Here is a 13,856-nt window from a genome sequence, read left to right on the forward strand (position 1 = left end):
GCGGGGTGCTCCCAGCCACCCCCCACCTCCTCAGCGCCGCTCCCCACCTGGGTGCCCGGGCAGGGTGGGCCCGCTGGGCCGTTCCCAGAGCGTCTCCCGGAAGACCCGGGGCTGATCCCTGGGGGAGCTTACCCCGGCCCTTAGGAGAGGAAGGTAAGATGGCACGTGCGGACGTAGGGGGACCAGATAGACAAATCCATTAGGCGTTCTGTTGGGGGGAAGGATGGGGTCCAGGGCATCATTTAGTCCAGTGATGGCGAACCTTTTGAGCTCGGCGTGTCAGCATTTTGAAAAACCCTAACTTAACTCTGGTGCCGTGTCACATATAGAAATTTTTTGATATTTGCAACCATAGTGAAACAAAGACTTATATTTTTGATATTTATTTTATATATTTAAATGCCATTTAACAAAGAAAAATCAACCAAAAAAATGAGTTCACATGTCACCTCTGACACGCGTGTCATAGGTTCGCCATCACTGATTTAGTCTGAAGACTAAAGCAACCTTGGGATTTGTATCTTTTAGGCATTTAAAGCCAACGAGGCCCAGACTGATAAGCTTTCTGCTGTAGCATCAAGGAAGGCGGCTTATACACCAGGGGTGGGGAACCTTTTTCCTGCCAGGGGCCATTGGATATTTATAGCATCACTCTCGGGCCATGTATCTGGTCAAACATTTCATTAACTCACTCCTACTGCCTTGGCGGGGCCAGACCAAATGATTCCTTCGAGGGCACGGCCCACGGGCCGTACGTTCCCCACCCCTGTTATAGATGAAAATATTAAGACAGCAGAAATGTCAGTGTTTTTTCCCAAGTTTACACACACGTTATGGAAGAAGCTGAAGAGAAAACTCAGATGTTCTGATGCCCACAAACTGTCTCCGTCCCTCCCGGTGCTCTGCCCACCTCCCCGCGCCTTAGGGTTTGGGGTGCTCCTCGCGGTCCGCCCCTTCCTGCGGGGTCTGGTCGGAACGTGCCGTTCTCTATGCGACCAGCGGCCCAGCTGCTGTTCCCTCCGACAGGTCCATCTCCCAGAATTCCTCCGTGCTGCACGAGGAGGAAGACGAGCGTTCCTGCAGCGACTCGGAGACGCGCCTCTCTCCGCGGCCGGCCGCGCAGCAGCCGGGAGAGGTAGCCTGCACCGCCCTCCCTTTCGTGGGGTCGGACTCCAGTGCCTGTCGGATTCCCGGTCAGGTCCACCTGCTGTCATTCATTCGTCAACACCTTTTTTTAACTTTTATAAATATGTTTTTTTTGATGTCAGAGAAGGAGAGAGAGATGGAAACATCAATGATGAGAGAGAATCATTGATAGCGGCTGCCTCCTGCACACTCCACACTGGGGATAGAGCCCGCAACCCAGGCATGTGCCCTGACCGGGAATCGAACTGTGACCTCCTGGTTCATAGGTCGACCCTCAACCACTGAGCCACACCGGCCGGGCCGCCAAACACCTTTTGAGCCCTCTCTGAGACAGCGGCAGAGGTTTCGTTCAATTCATTTATTCATGAGCCTGTGACTTACCTGTCGCTATTCCGTCTGCGGAGGACAGCAGCAGTGAGGAGACCGCCAACCCCTGCCTGGTGGCGCTTATGTTCTTGATGGTGGGGTGGGGGTGGCCCGAAAGGCAGTAAGTGAAAAACGTGTGTCCGAGGGCGCTGTGTTCGCTGTGGCAGAGGAGGGAGGGAGAGGGTGTCGAGGCCAGAGGTGGGGTTGCTGTCTTTACGGAGTGGCCCGTGAACACAGACCGAGGGAGGCGCGAGAGCCAGCGATGCAGGCATCCGGGGAAAGAAGGTGTGGGCACAGGACACGCTGGGAGGACGTGTGGAGGAGGGAAGGAGGTGGGGTTTCCTGCCTGTGCCCCCCTCACAGGTTCTAGGTAACACAGGTGCATTGCACCCCCTCTCGGAAAGGCAGTGAGCTGGGCCCGGGAGCAGGCGGAGGTGACAGCGGGGTCCCGCCCTCGGGAGCTTGAGGACTAGTGGGGACAGGACATGTGCAGTGGCTGCCACAGAGTCGTTGCTCAGTTAGGTGTTGTTTGAATGAATGCATGAATGAATGCATGAATTTAACGATAGGAGACAAGTGTGCCCAAGGCAGGGACCGTCAGCGCTGGGCCAGAGGTGGGAGAGATGGCACGTGAAGGAAACCGTGAGTGTGAGAGAGGACGGGCGTGGAGTAGATGTGGGAATTCTTAGAAATGGAGAGAAAAGGGAGAGAAACGCTGGGGATGGGGGAGACGTCCAGGCTGTGAGCAGGTCAGTGGTCCCGTGAGAGCTTGGTGTCCTGAAGGCCCACCTGCTGGGGCAGAGTCGATGGATTAGGGGGAGGCAGACTGAGCCTGGGTGGGAGGGAGCCCAGAGCTGGGATCGCAAAAGCACGCTGGGCCCGGCTTTCGTGGCTCAGTGGTTGAGCATCGACCTATGAACCAGGAGGTCACAGTTCGATTCCTGGTCAGGACACGTGCCTGGGTTGTGGGCTCCATCCCCAGTAGGGGGCGTGCAGGAGGCAGCTGATCAATGATCCTCATCATTGATGTTTCTATCTCTCTCCCCCTTCCTCTCTGAAATCAATAAAAATATATTTTTTAAAAAAGAAAAAGTACGCCGGCCTGGAAAAAAGATAATGGGCTGTGGAGCTAGAACCCCTAGGACTTCGCACCTGCCGGGGGTGCTGGGGGTGCTGGGGTCACTGGCCCAGCTGGCTGACGGGTGGGGTGTCAGGGTGGGCCAGGGAAGGGGCTGCTGTGTGAGACGACTGAGCTGGAACTAACCCCACATCCGAGTGGGGGTGCCCGGCGGGCGGCCTCCGCTGCTCTGTGTCCCTTCCCTTCAGAAGGAAAGCTGCTTCTCATCCCGGGAACCTGGGCGTCCCCATGTCACAGCTGCCGGCTGGCCTGTCACCTGAGCCCCGTCTTTGTGGGCCCGGCAGATGCTGTGCTGCGGGATGATGAGCTGACTGAGGTTTGCACCTCCCCGGGGAGCAGCATCCGGGCCAGGGCCGGAGACGGTGGAGACAAGAGAGAGACGGCCCTGCATGTCCTGATGTCCTGGCCGTGGCGTGGGGACCTCGGCCCCTCCCAGTGTCCCCTCGCCCTTCCTCCTGCCCTCGCTGTGTTTGACTTGCGCTCCCTCCGTTGTTGCCCAGGAATGTGGCGTCACTCCAGACAGCGAGAATCTCACCCTGTCGTCATCAGGGGCCATTGACCAGTCGTCTTGCACGGGGACGCCTCTCTCTTCCACGATTTCCTCCCCAGAAGGTACGCGAGGGAGCGGGGAGGGCGAGGGAGTGGGGAGGGCGACACGTAACCCCCCCCCCCCAGCCCAGTCCTCAGCCCTGTGTTTCCTCCGGAGCAGACAGGCCCTGGGCAGCGAGTTAACACCTAAGCTGGTGACCAGCAGGCCCCACTGGAGGGGGAAGGGACTGGCTGTCCCCGGGGCGAGCTGGGGGACAGCACTGTCTTACCCCCAGTCCTGCACGTCCCTGGTCCCCGAGTGAGTTCTGAGCTCTGAATGCGAAGGAGCAGAGCCCTGGAAAACCTTCAGTCCGGCCCGGCCGAATGGCTCAGTGGTGAGCGTGGGCCTATGAACCAGGAGGTCACGGCTCCATTCCCCGTCAGGGCACAGGCCCGAGTTGTGGGCTCAAGCCCAGTGGGGGGCGTGCAGGAGGCAGCCGGTCAGCGATTCTCTCTCATCATTGATGTTTCTCTCTCTCTCTCTCTCTCTCTCTCCCTTCCTCCCTGAAACCAATAAAAACAAACTTTTAAAAAAGGATAAAAAAGAAAACCTTCCATCTAAAACCCCTTTGGTGAGGGGGAGGCCAGGCCACTGTGGCCTCGCTGAGCGGGGCAGGGGCAGGGCTCGGCTCCTTGCTCAGCTCCAGAGCCCGTGCTGACCCGTCTCCTCCTTCACCTCCCATCTCCACAGACCCTGCCAGCAGCAGCCTGGCCCAGTCGGTCATGTCCATGGTGTCCTCCCAGAGCCAGCACTCCCAGCTCAGCACCGACACGGTCTCCTCCATGTCCGGCTCCTACATCGCCCCCGGCACGGGCACGGGCACGGAGGACGAGGGAGAGGCGCTCCCCTCCCCGCTGCCCGCCAGCAGGGCCGCTTCCGAGGAAGGAGAGGTAAGGGCAGGGCACGGGGCCTCTCCGTGTGACATATCCGAGCAGCTCCCGCAAGGTGCGCCCGGGGCATCTGGGAGCCCCCACCGTGCTGGGAAGGGGAGCCATGGAAATGGGGGAATAGAACCCAGGGCTCCCCCCTCAGGCCTGACTCTGCGGGGCACCACTTTTTTTTTTTTTAATCTTCACCCAAGGATATTTTTCCATTGATTTTTAGAGAGTGGGAGAGAGAGGGAAAGACAGAGAGAAACATCGATGCGAGAGAAACACATCAATTGGTTGCCTCCTGCACACGCCCTGACCAGGGCCGGGGCTGGGGAGGAACCTGCAACCGAAGTACGTGCCCTTGACCGGAATCGAACCCGGGACCCTATGGTCCACAGGCCGACGCTCTATCCACTGAGCCAAACCAGCCAGGGCTGCTTGGCACCACTTCTGTCGCGAGGACGTGGTTGGGGTTTGCTGCGAGGCGGATGAGCTGGGTGCCCCCAGAGCCGGCGTGTCCGCACCTCCATTCCTGTTACTCTTGCAGGCGATGCCGGTGGCGTCTCCAGACAGCAACTTCGTGGGCCTCGCTGAAGAGCAGGACGCAGAGGTAACCCCCACAGGGGACGTGGTGCCCCTCCCGGCCAGAGGTCAGAGGGTCCTGGTGCTGGCTGGGGACGCAGACGGGAGGGGCGCTGTTCCGGAACAATCCTCCCAGGTGGCGTTCGGGTCAGGCGTGCTGGGGAGGGACAGCAGCTGCACTAGGGGCCGGGGGGGGGGTGTCCAGTTAGCAGAGGGCACTGGTCTCGGGTTACAGGCACGGAGTGGGCTCTGAGCACCTGTTTGTCCCTCATTCACTTAGTGACTCTTACACAGGTGACTGGGTCAGGGTGCTGGCCGGCCCGGGGCCATGAAGGCCTGAGTGGCCTGGCTTCTGCCTGCCCCCCACCTTCTGTACCCCCAGGCGAGGAGACGGGGTGACAATTCAGTGTGAGAAGTGCCTTGACAGAGGTGTCACAGGGCGGGCTCTAGAACTTCCCTTTTTTCCTCTAGAACAGTGGTTCTCAACCTGTGGGTCGCGACCCCTTTGGCGGTCGAACGACCCTTTCACAGGGGTCGCCTAAGAACATCATCCTGCATATCAGATATTTACGTTACGATTCATAATAGTAGCAACATTACAGTTATGAAGAAGCAACAAAAATAATTTTATGGTTGGGCCACAACATGAGGAACTGTGTTTAAAGGGCCAGAAGGTTGAGAACCACTGCACTAGAACTTCTTCTTGAGCCGTATATTCTCAGAGGAGAGTCTGGATAGGGTTTGCGATCGGAAGGGGTTTCTGTGAGGTTGGGGTCTCAGCGCTGTTCCCTCAGACATCTCTTTCCACCTTAGAAAGCAGATGAGCTAACCCAGCACCAAGGCTATAGCCGGCATGTCCAGCATGCATCCGAACACGCCCCAGACCAGTCCCTCCCAAGCCGGCTGGCCCCTGCCCGGCCTCCCAGGCACCCCCGACTCCTACGCTGCTGCCGCCACTGGCCCTGGAGTTAAACACCGTGAGGGTCACTAGTTCGGGCTCCAGCCCGTGAGTGTGCAGTTGGCCCTTACACGGCACAGTTCGGGCCGCATTGTCCTGGAATCGGCTGTCTTTCGGGTCTGCAGTGGGGAGCCCTGTGTGCAGAGGCCGGCGGAGACGTGGCCGGCACCCCGACCCGCACTGTTCCAGGCCCACTGCGCTCCCGCTATGCTCCGTAGGCTCAAGCGCCTTCCTTCTGTTGTAGGGCAATGACGTCATGGAGGAAGACGATGGGTCCCCCACACAGGAAGACGGTAAACGACCTGCTCTTGGCTCCCTCTCATCTGTCCTTCCCCGGGTGTTCTTTCACGGGCGCAGAGGGGCCCTGGCGTGAGCGGGTGGCACTCCTCAGCGTGTGCCCCGGGGAAGGTCACCTTCCTGATGGGATGGGCTGTCCGAGGACCGCAGTGCCCGCCCGGCTCGCTCGGGATGGGGGTGTAGCAGAGGACGGCTCCCCCTTTACGTGGAACACATTCCGAAGCTTCTCGGGCAGCTCCCACCGCCTGCCTTCCTGCTCCGGCCAAAGGACTCAGGCTGCGGGTTTCGTTTTGCTGTAGCGAAGGAGGCGGAAGGAGGCTGCTGACGTTGCCGGGACAGGGATCCCAGGAGCCAGCGCAGCAGGGCAGGGGGGTCCGTAGCTGCGGGAATGGTTTTCTCAGGCCTCCAGGACGCCCTCCGGTGGAGCGGTGTGGTTTCTAGTGCGGACAAGAGGAGGGGTGGCCTGCAGAGAAGGGAGTGGGGAGAGGGGGTGGGGCTGGCCCCCCAGGGGATGGAACCCAGCTCTCCCCTCTGCTCTGAGGCGCCTCCGCAGGACACCTCCAAAGCAGACCCGACCTGCGGGGTGCAGACGCCACCCTCATCGCTTCTGCTTCAGTGCTGGCCGTTGCTTGGGGAGTTCAGGGTGCGCATGCGGACTTGGCCACTCTGCCTGGCCAAGTCGCCCTGAAGGAGGGGATGGCCGCCAGGCGGGGCCTCCGCCGCCCTCTGCACAACGAGGCCCATGTCCTCGGTGCTCACGGCTCCCTTGGGGACTGTCCCCAGCCCCCCGAATATCTGCTTCCGACAAACTCAGGCCGCAGGTGCTTCCCCCCTGACGTCGTGTAGCCCCCAGGGTGGGTCTCTGTCTTCCTTTCCCTTTCAGCAAGAAATAAAATAAAATAGAAAGGGGGAGCCCTAACTGGTTTGGCTCAGTGGATAGAGCGTCGGCCTGCGGACTGAAAGGTCCCAGGTTCGATTCCGGTCAAGGGCATGTACCTGGGTTGCGGGCACATCCCCAGTAGGAGGTGTGCAGGAGGCAGCTGATTGATGTTTCTAACTCTCTATCCCTCTCCCTTCCTCTCTGTAAAAAATCAATAAAATATATGAAAAAAATTTTAAAAAAAGAAAGAGGGAGCTTGAAAAAAATAACTGCTAAAACCCTACCCTCCCCCGCTCACATGTCCGTAGGTTTCTGGCCAGTCCCCTTAAAACGTCCTCCAAATAACAAATTTCATAAAGTCCCATAAGAAGATGGATCCTAACTTGGTGCATGTGGCGGTTCTGACTTGACATGCAAACTTAGGGGACCTGCGAGACCTGCGATTGTTCGGTATTTAGCATTTGCAGAGCCCTGTGGTCACAAGCACACCCGACAGCACCCACAGACACAGGCAGGAGCAGGGCAGCTCCGCCGGCGGGTCCCCAGCTCCTCCCGCCCCTGGCAGAGCTCCCCGGCTGTCGGCAGCCCCCCTCCCCCAGGCTCCGGCTCCTGCGGAACAATGGCTGGAAAGGGGCCAGTGAGGGAAAAGGGACAGGCTAGGTCGAGAACGCGAACATGCCCACACAGTTAGATTCCTTATTGTCCGCTCTTTACCCACTTAATTGCTGTCTTTTTGTTTTTTAAACACATGATTCGGTTTGTTTGTCTCCATCCTTAAGATGTTTACGTTCAGGACAGCAGAGCAGAGACGCATCCAGCGCGCCCGTCTAACTGCGTGGACTCCCTTACAGGCCAGAGGACGTGCGCGTTTCTAGGCATGGAGTGTGACAATAACAATGACTTTGACATCGCAAGCGTGAAAGCACTGGACAATAAGCTGTGCTCTGAGGTCTGCTTACCGGGTGAGTGGCGGTCTGCTGAACGTGAACTTGGTGGGAGTCGCTCCCCTGCTCACACCCCTGCTCTCACCCCGGGGCGCCCACCTCCTGCCCTGCGGCTCCTGCAGAAGCCTGGGCCGTGCTGGGATGCCGGAAGCTGCTGCTGAAAGGAAGTGTGTGCCCCGAGGGAGAAGGTCAGGCCGGGAGGAGGGAGCAGCTCTCCCTCTCCTTCCCGTCTTCCCCGTCTTCCTGACGGCCCCTCCATCGCGATCTCGCAGATCCCATGGCGGGCGGCCTGGCCTGTGTCCCCCACAGGCGGTGTGGAAGGCAGCGGAGCCCTTGCGAAGGGCCTCCGTGGCTCCTCCGCAGGAAGGTGAAAGCCAGCGGGTTCTCGATGAGCGAGGGGCTCCGTGACCGTGAGCTTTGGGGGACCAGTCGCCTTGTACTTGTCAGCTCTGGATCCCAGAGGAGAGGTCAGGGCTGGAGGGTGACCGTGCCCCCTGGAGCCCTAACCTTACATTTCATCAGGGCAGTCAGGGCCCTTCCTCCTCCTCACGGCGCTACCCGGAACCCAGGCCGACTTCCTGCAGAGGAGCCGCGGTACCAACCGGCGTGCGCTGCCCTCTTCCACCCGCTGTGCCCACGTGGGGGCTCCCTGAGCCGCTTCTCCAAAGCCCAGGCCTGCCCACGCGGACTCGGTCAGACTTGCCCTCCGGGTTTTACGGCAGACGCTGTCCCTCACACGTGTGCTCCGTCATCGCTCCGCCAGCCCCTGAAATGGAGACATTTCAACCTCAGAGCAGCCCCCTGGCATCGTGGTCCAGTGCTTTACGCGTTCCGCGAAGTGGCCACGGCTTTGGGGCCACACAGCCGCCTGTGGTTGCCACGCTCCATCAGCCTGGGAAGGACACGGTCCCGCAGGCTCGGGCCGCAGGGAGCTGGGCCTCGGAGGCGCGCCCTCCAGCCTTTCCTGGGGCTCCTGGGTCGTGGTCTATGGAGGGCTGACCCAGGCCGGTCTGGACGTCACTTCCTGCCTCCCATCCCCACCTCGCTTCTGTCTGTCCGTTCGTTTTCCACGTCTTTTTCGGTTCTCTGGTGTCCTGTAGGCTGTGTGTGGAGGCTCACGTTCGCTCTGTGCCAACACTGTCCTCCCGGCTACGCCGCCCGCCCCCGCGCTTGCTGGGCCTGCGCGCATCCCAGCGCCTCCTGCTTCGGTTCCATCCCTAACTGGCAAGGGCCCGTGTTCCATAGACTAGGATTTTTCCAAGAAAAAAAAACTTTTTGGAAGAATATATCCATTCCTGTTCCAGAAAAAGGGGGTGCTTCTGTGCAAGGGTCCTGGGGCGGGTTGGTCCGGCCGCAGATGGCATCTCTGCCCTTGCTCCGCCATGTGTCTGCTCACTGGGCGTGCGTGCGTGGGAGAGTCTAGGTTCCTGCTCCCCTTTAGGCCCCCCCCCCCCACTTGTTGGCAGAGGGAGCTGCTGGGAGTTGTTGGAGCCAACCAAGCTGCTGGAAATGCGAGCGTATTCCCTCTGCTTCCTCCTCTTCCTCACACCCTCCGGCCAGCCTGCTGGTTGACATTCAGTCCGCTCTCGGGGTCGGGGAGGGAAGTGAGGGAGGGAAGGAAGGAAGGAAGGAAGGAAGGAAGGAAGAAAACGGTAACTGTTGGGAGGGAGGGGAGGGAGGGAGGGAGAGAAGGAAGGGAGGGAAAGAAGGGAAGGAAGGGAAGGAAGGAGCCCTGGGGTTCCTTGTGGGGATCTGAGATTAAAGTGGGGTCACGGCTGAGACCAGACACACGAACCAAACAACGCTGTGATGTCTGTCGGGAGAGGGACTCGGTGTAAGCGCTTGAGGTGTCTGTCCATTGTCCCCTCACCAGAGGTCTGGGGCTCTTAGGAGTCTGGTTCGGCCGGGAGCACCATGCGGGGAGCAAAGTGCTGGGGAACTCTCCGGAAGCGTCCGCTGGGTTCGTGACAGGCGTACCCGCTTGATAGGTCCCCTGGGATGGAGGGGCCTCGGCCTTAAGGTCAAACTTCCATCCCACGATGGAGATCCCGAGGTCCCTCCCCGCCGGCCGGCCGGGCTCCTCCGGCCTGTGGGCTCCAGACGGCTTCGCGGCCCTCGGTCTCTGTTTCCCTCTCCAAGCAGAGGGTGCCCCCCTCGAGGAGGGCCCATGAGAAGCAGAGCCGGGGGGCACCCCCTCTCCCTGTCCCCATCACCCTCCATGCTCACGGGTGCTCGGCCGGGAGGCGCAGCCAGCTGGTGGCGAGGCCCACACAGGTCCCCATCCTCACCACTGGTCAGAGTGACGCCGACAGGGCACCTGTGTCTCTGAGCCTCTCGTCCCCTAAGAAGCCTCTGGGGTTCTCAGGCCGGACGCCCAGGGGCGGAGGGGTGCCCCCAGGTTGTTGGAGAGGCTCTGCTCTCCAAGGGAGGACAGCGAAGCGGACGGGGCAGGGTGAGCAGTTGGGAATTCGGAGACCAGCGAAGGAGCTGCGGGTCCAGGGGATCGGACGGGCGATCACACGGGTGGCAGCGGTCGGGGACCAGCGGTCGTTCAAAGCCTCTGGGAGGTTGATGATGGGAACGAGCGAAGATGACGGGTTCAGTCCTGGAAACACTACAGTTTTGAATGGCCGCATCGGGCAGCCGTGGGCGCAGCTAACGGAACTAAAAATGCCTGTGGAGGCGAGTGGGTGACCCAGACCAGGAGGCTCCTGGGGAAGGCGGCACTCGGTAGAGACTGAGGAAACAGCCAATTCCCACCCCACCCCCCAGAAATCTCAGGAAAGGGGTGCCCTGAACGTGCGCCCCAAATCCGCCTCTAAAGGTCTTTTCACTCACCCATTTCTGAGTCCCCCAAACGGGAATTGAAGGGAAGCGCCTTTACCTGTCTCCCTCTGAGAGTTTAAACCAGGGGTCCTCAAACTTTTTAAACAGGGGGCCAGTTCACTGCCCCTCAGACCGTTGGAGGGCCGGACTATAGTTTAAAAAAAAACTATGAACAAATTCCTATGCACACTGCACATATCTTATTTTGAAGTAAAAAAACAAAACGGGAACAAATACAATATTTGTATTTGCATGTGGCCCGCGGGCTGTAGTTTGAGGACCTCTGGTTTAAACCTCTGAGCCCCGTTTTCTGGCCGGAGTCTCCCCAGCATCCGGGTTCCTTTCTGTGGCCGGGCTCGCCCCCTGGCCCGGGTGAGCGGAGGCAGCGTCCCCTGTCGGGAAAGGGCACCCCAGGCGCATGGGTAGCCCCCGGAGAGCGGACGCCAGCCCGAGAGTCTGGAGGCCGCCCCTGAAGACAGCGGTGTCGGCCGGGGAGGGTTCTAGAATGGCCGTGTCTGCGGCGAGGGCTCGTGTGAGCTCAGCAGGAGCCCGGCCCGCGGTCTCGGGCGGCGTCGTTTTGTTCTGTGCATGCGTGTGTGTCTTCGCTCCTGTTCACCATCTGCTTTTGGTCTTTCCCACCGCACAGCGCAGCTCCGGAGTCCTGCCCCCTAGACCCTGAGGACTAGGTATGCGACCCACCCCACTGTGTACATGACACAGCTCGTGCCGCCTCGGGGCTCCACGTCACGGGCGGCCTCGCCTTCCCTTCTTGGTCCTGCGCACGCAGAGTGCCGCCCTCACAGGGAAGGAGCTGCTGACCCCCACCCCCGACGCCGGTACCCCAGGGACCAGAGGCCCCCCAATTCCGGCTGGGTGTGAGACACCTGAGGGTTTCCTTTCTGCTCACCCCTCTTCCCTGGGGCCCACCTCCCCGACTCTCAGAGCCCTGAAAGCATTATCGCCCAGCACGTTTCTTGGAAATAAGCAGTTGATGCTGCTTAACCCCAGAGCCTCTGCCGCCAGAGGGTGTGGTTGCTGGCCTAGCCTGCGGCCGGCCCCCCACATTTGTGTGTCCCCCCTCAAACATGAGCACAGCCAACCTCGGCCCCGCCCTGCAGAGTTGGTCGGCCCTGCTCAGGTGGTGGTCCAGGCACAGCGTGAGAAGTGGGGCGTCCATGTGGGCTGCAGGGGAGCCCTCCGACCCCTGGGCCTCATCTGGCAGGGGCCTGTGGAGGCGGGTGGGGGCTCCGCTGCTCGGAGTCCCGAGTTAGGTCTTCCTCCTGCGCTGTGGGCAGCCTGGCCCTGCCTGTCCGAGAGCGTCTCCCTGCGCGGATGGAGCCGGGCCGTGGGCGGGGAGGGCGGGCAGGGGGAGATGCGAAGAGGGGAGCATTGGGGGACAGAGCCTGGGGCACTGGCCGTTGTGCACCTTCTGCCAGTGGGCGCCCCGCTCGGCGCTCTCCCCTGTGACCTCGCCCAGTCCTCAAGCTCATGCAGGCGGGAAGGCAGGAGCCGGGAGTGGAGCCCAGCCATCCTGACAGCAGGTTAGGCAGCCTGGGGAGTGAACGGAGGGGCAGTGGTGGATGGGATGCAGAGTGCGAAGGAGAGAGAAGAGCCGCAGGGGCCTGAGGGGAGGGTGAGGAGTTTAGGGGTGACACCTATGGGACCCCCAGTTTCTCGGCTAGTGCCTCCTGAGGTGGATGGCACCAGCGGATAGCAAACCTCGGCGGCTGCTCAGATCAAGAAGATGAAGAGCGGCAGGTGTGGGGACGGGGTGCTGAAGCCATGGCACTGCCCCCCCATGTCTCTAGCACCCTGCTGGGCAGCCAGTCACTTCCTGCCCCGCCCTGTCCCCCCCAGCAGACACTCAGGGTGCAAACACTTCTTCCCATCGGAGGAAAGCTCAGCTGGGCCCAGTTTCTTTCTCGTCCAGCATAGCACGTGGGCCGACTTCAAAACAAGGCACTAAAGTGGGTCCCTGGGCAAGTCCACAAAGCGAGAAACAGCCTGCGTGTCCCTCTGTCATGGGGCGCAGAGGCCCCGTGGGGCAGGGGCACTCACTTCCCGTTCCCTCTCCCGCGCTGTGGCTGCACACACAGAGTTTCAGGTGACACGCATCCTGCCAGCCTCCATGCCGAGCTCCCGGCTGCCCTGCTGGAGACCCAGGGACCTGGCCGAGGTCTGGCCCTGTGACCTTCCTCTCTCTCCTCAGGCACCTGGCAGGCCGATGACAACGCGCTCAGTCGTCGGCGCCGGTCGTCCAGCAGCCTGGAGGATGCCGAGAGCGGGCGCTGCGTGTGGGGGCCTCTGGCCGTCTGAGAGCCCGCCCCAGGCCAGAACCTCCTCCGGTCCCCGCATCCCATCCTGGACTCACTGGACCATGGCCTCCTGGGCATCCTCAGCGGGACACGTGGAGACTTTGACACCCACGTGGGAGCTGGGCGTGGAGGCCAGCCTGCTCTTCCCGGCCCCCAGCCTTCCATCACCAGGACCCCGGCCCCCTCCGAAGGGGCTGGACGCCTCCTTCCTCCTCAGAGACCCTCTGGAACGTTCCCACTGTATCTTGATCTTCAGGGGAGCCACGCCCACAGGCTGGCGTCTCGAGCATCTCCGTGGCGGGTAGACCAGAAGGCTCGGAGTCTTAGCGGCTGCATTGCAGGCGTTTTGGGGTGTCAGGGACAGCAACTCCAATTTGAAACCTCCAGTTCGGGGTGGATTTGAGGGAGACACGTGAGAAGGCAAAGCCATGTTGCGCTGTATGTGGAGTTTCCTTCCAGGACAAGAGAAATGGTACCAGCCCACCAGACGGTTGAAAAGACAGTTCTTGCTTCCAGCAGGCGAGCTGGTCTAAGCCTCATGTGAGTGTCTTGCTTAGAGAGGAGGCCTTGGACCTGAGACACTCCCCCCCACACCCCCCCCAGTTACATGACCGCCCTTGGGAGGGTCTTAGATCAGGTGCATCGGGAAGGCCTGGGACTCCACCCTAAGGTGACATTTCAAAACACATTTGTGACCACCTCTCTCCGGTGCGTGGAGCTGTCATCACTCTGGCCCTGTCCAGTGGTATTCTTACCCGTTTCCCCATCTCCACCCGTTTGTTCATAGTTGAAGAAACAGGCTGAGAGGGGGGTGGACCAGGGACCCTCCAGCTGGTACCCAGGACTCCCCAAGGGAGCAGTGCGGAGCGCTGAGCTGGGGGTCGGCAGTGGGCTCGCACTGGTGGCAGGAGGCAGGGCCTTCACCCCTGGGAGTCTCCCCGCC

At 60.8% G+C, this 13,856-nt stretch overlaps 1 protein-coding gene across 8 annotated transcripts in view; it reads left to right on the forward strand.

Annotated features, from left to right (window-relative positions):
* EXOC7 (exocyst complex component 7) overlaps positions 1-13,856 on the forward strand; it is a 70,390-nt gene that overhangs the window by 2,993 nt on the left and 53,541 nt on the right. For 7 of the 8 annotated variants that reach the window (XM_005884231.2, XM_005884236.2, XM_005884233.2 and 4 more), the window contains exons 4-10: positions 1,027-1,135; positions 3,151-3,262; positions 3,930-4,129; positions 4,659-4,721; positions 5,896-5,944; positions 7,608-7,790; positions 12,808-12,850. In XM_005884231.2, coding sequence (XP_005884293.2) covers positions 1,027-1,135; positions 3,151-3,262; positions 3,930-4,129; positions 4,659-4,721; positions 5,896-5,944; positions 7,608-7,790; positions 12,808-12,850 — 759 coding nt within the window. The remainder of the gene's footprint in view (positions 1-1,026; positions 1,136-3,150; positions 3,263-3,929; positions 4,130-4,658; positions 4,722-5,895; positions 5,945-7,607; positions 7,791-12,807; positions 12,851-13,856) is intronic. The other variant, XM_005884235.2, reaches the window with a different exon arrangement.

Source organism: Myotis brandtii, unplaced genomic scaffold, assembly GCF_000412655.1.
Source record: "Myotis brandtii unplaced genomic scaffold, ASM41265v1 scaffold825, whole genome shotgun sequence".
NCBI classification, from domain to species: domain Eukaryota; kingdom Metazoa; phylum Chordata; class Mammalia; order Chiroptera; family Vespertilionidae; genus Myotis; species Myotis brandtii.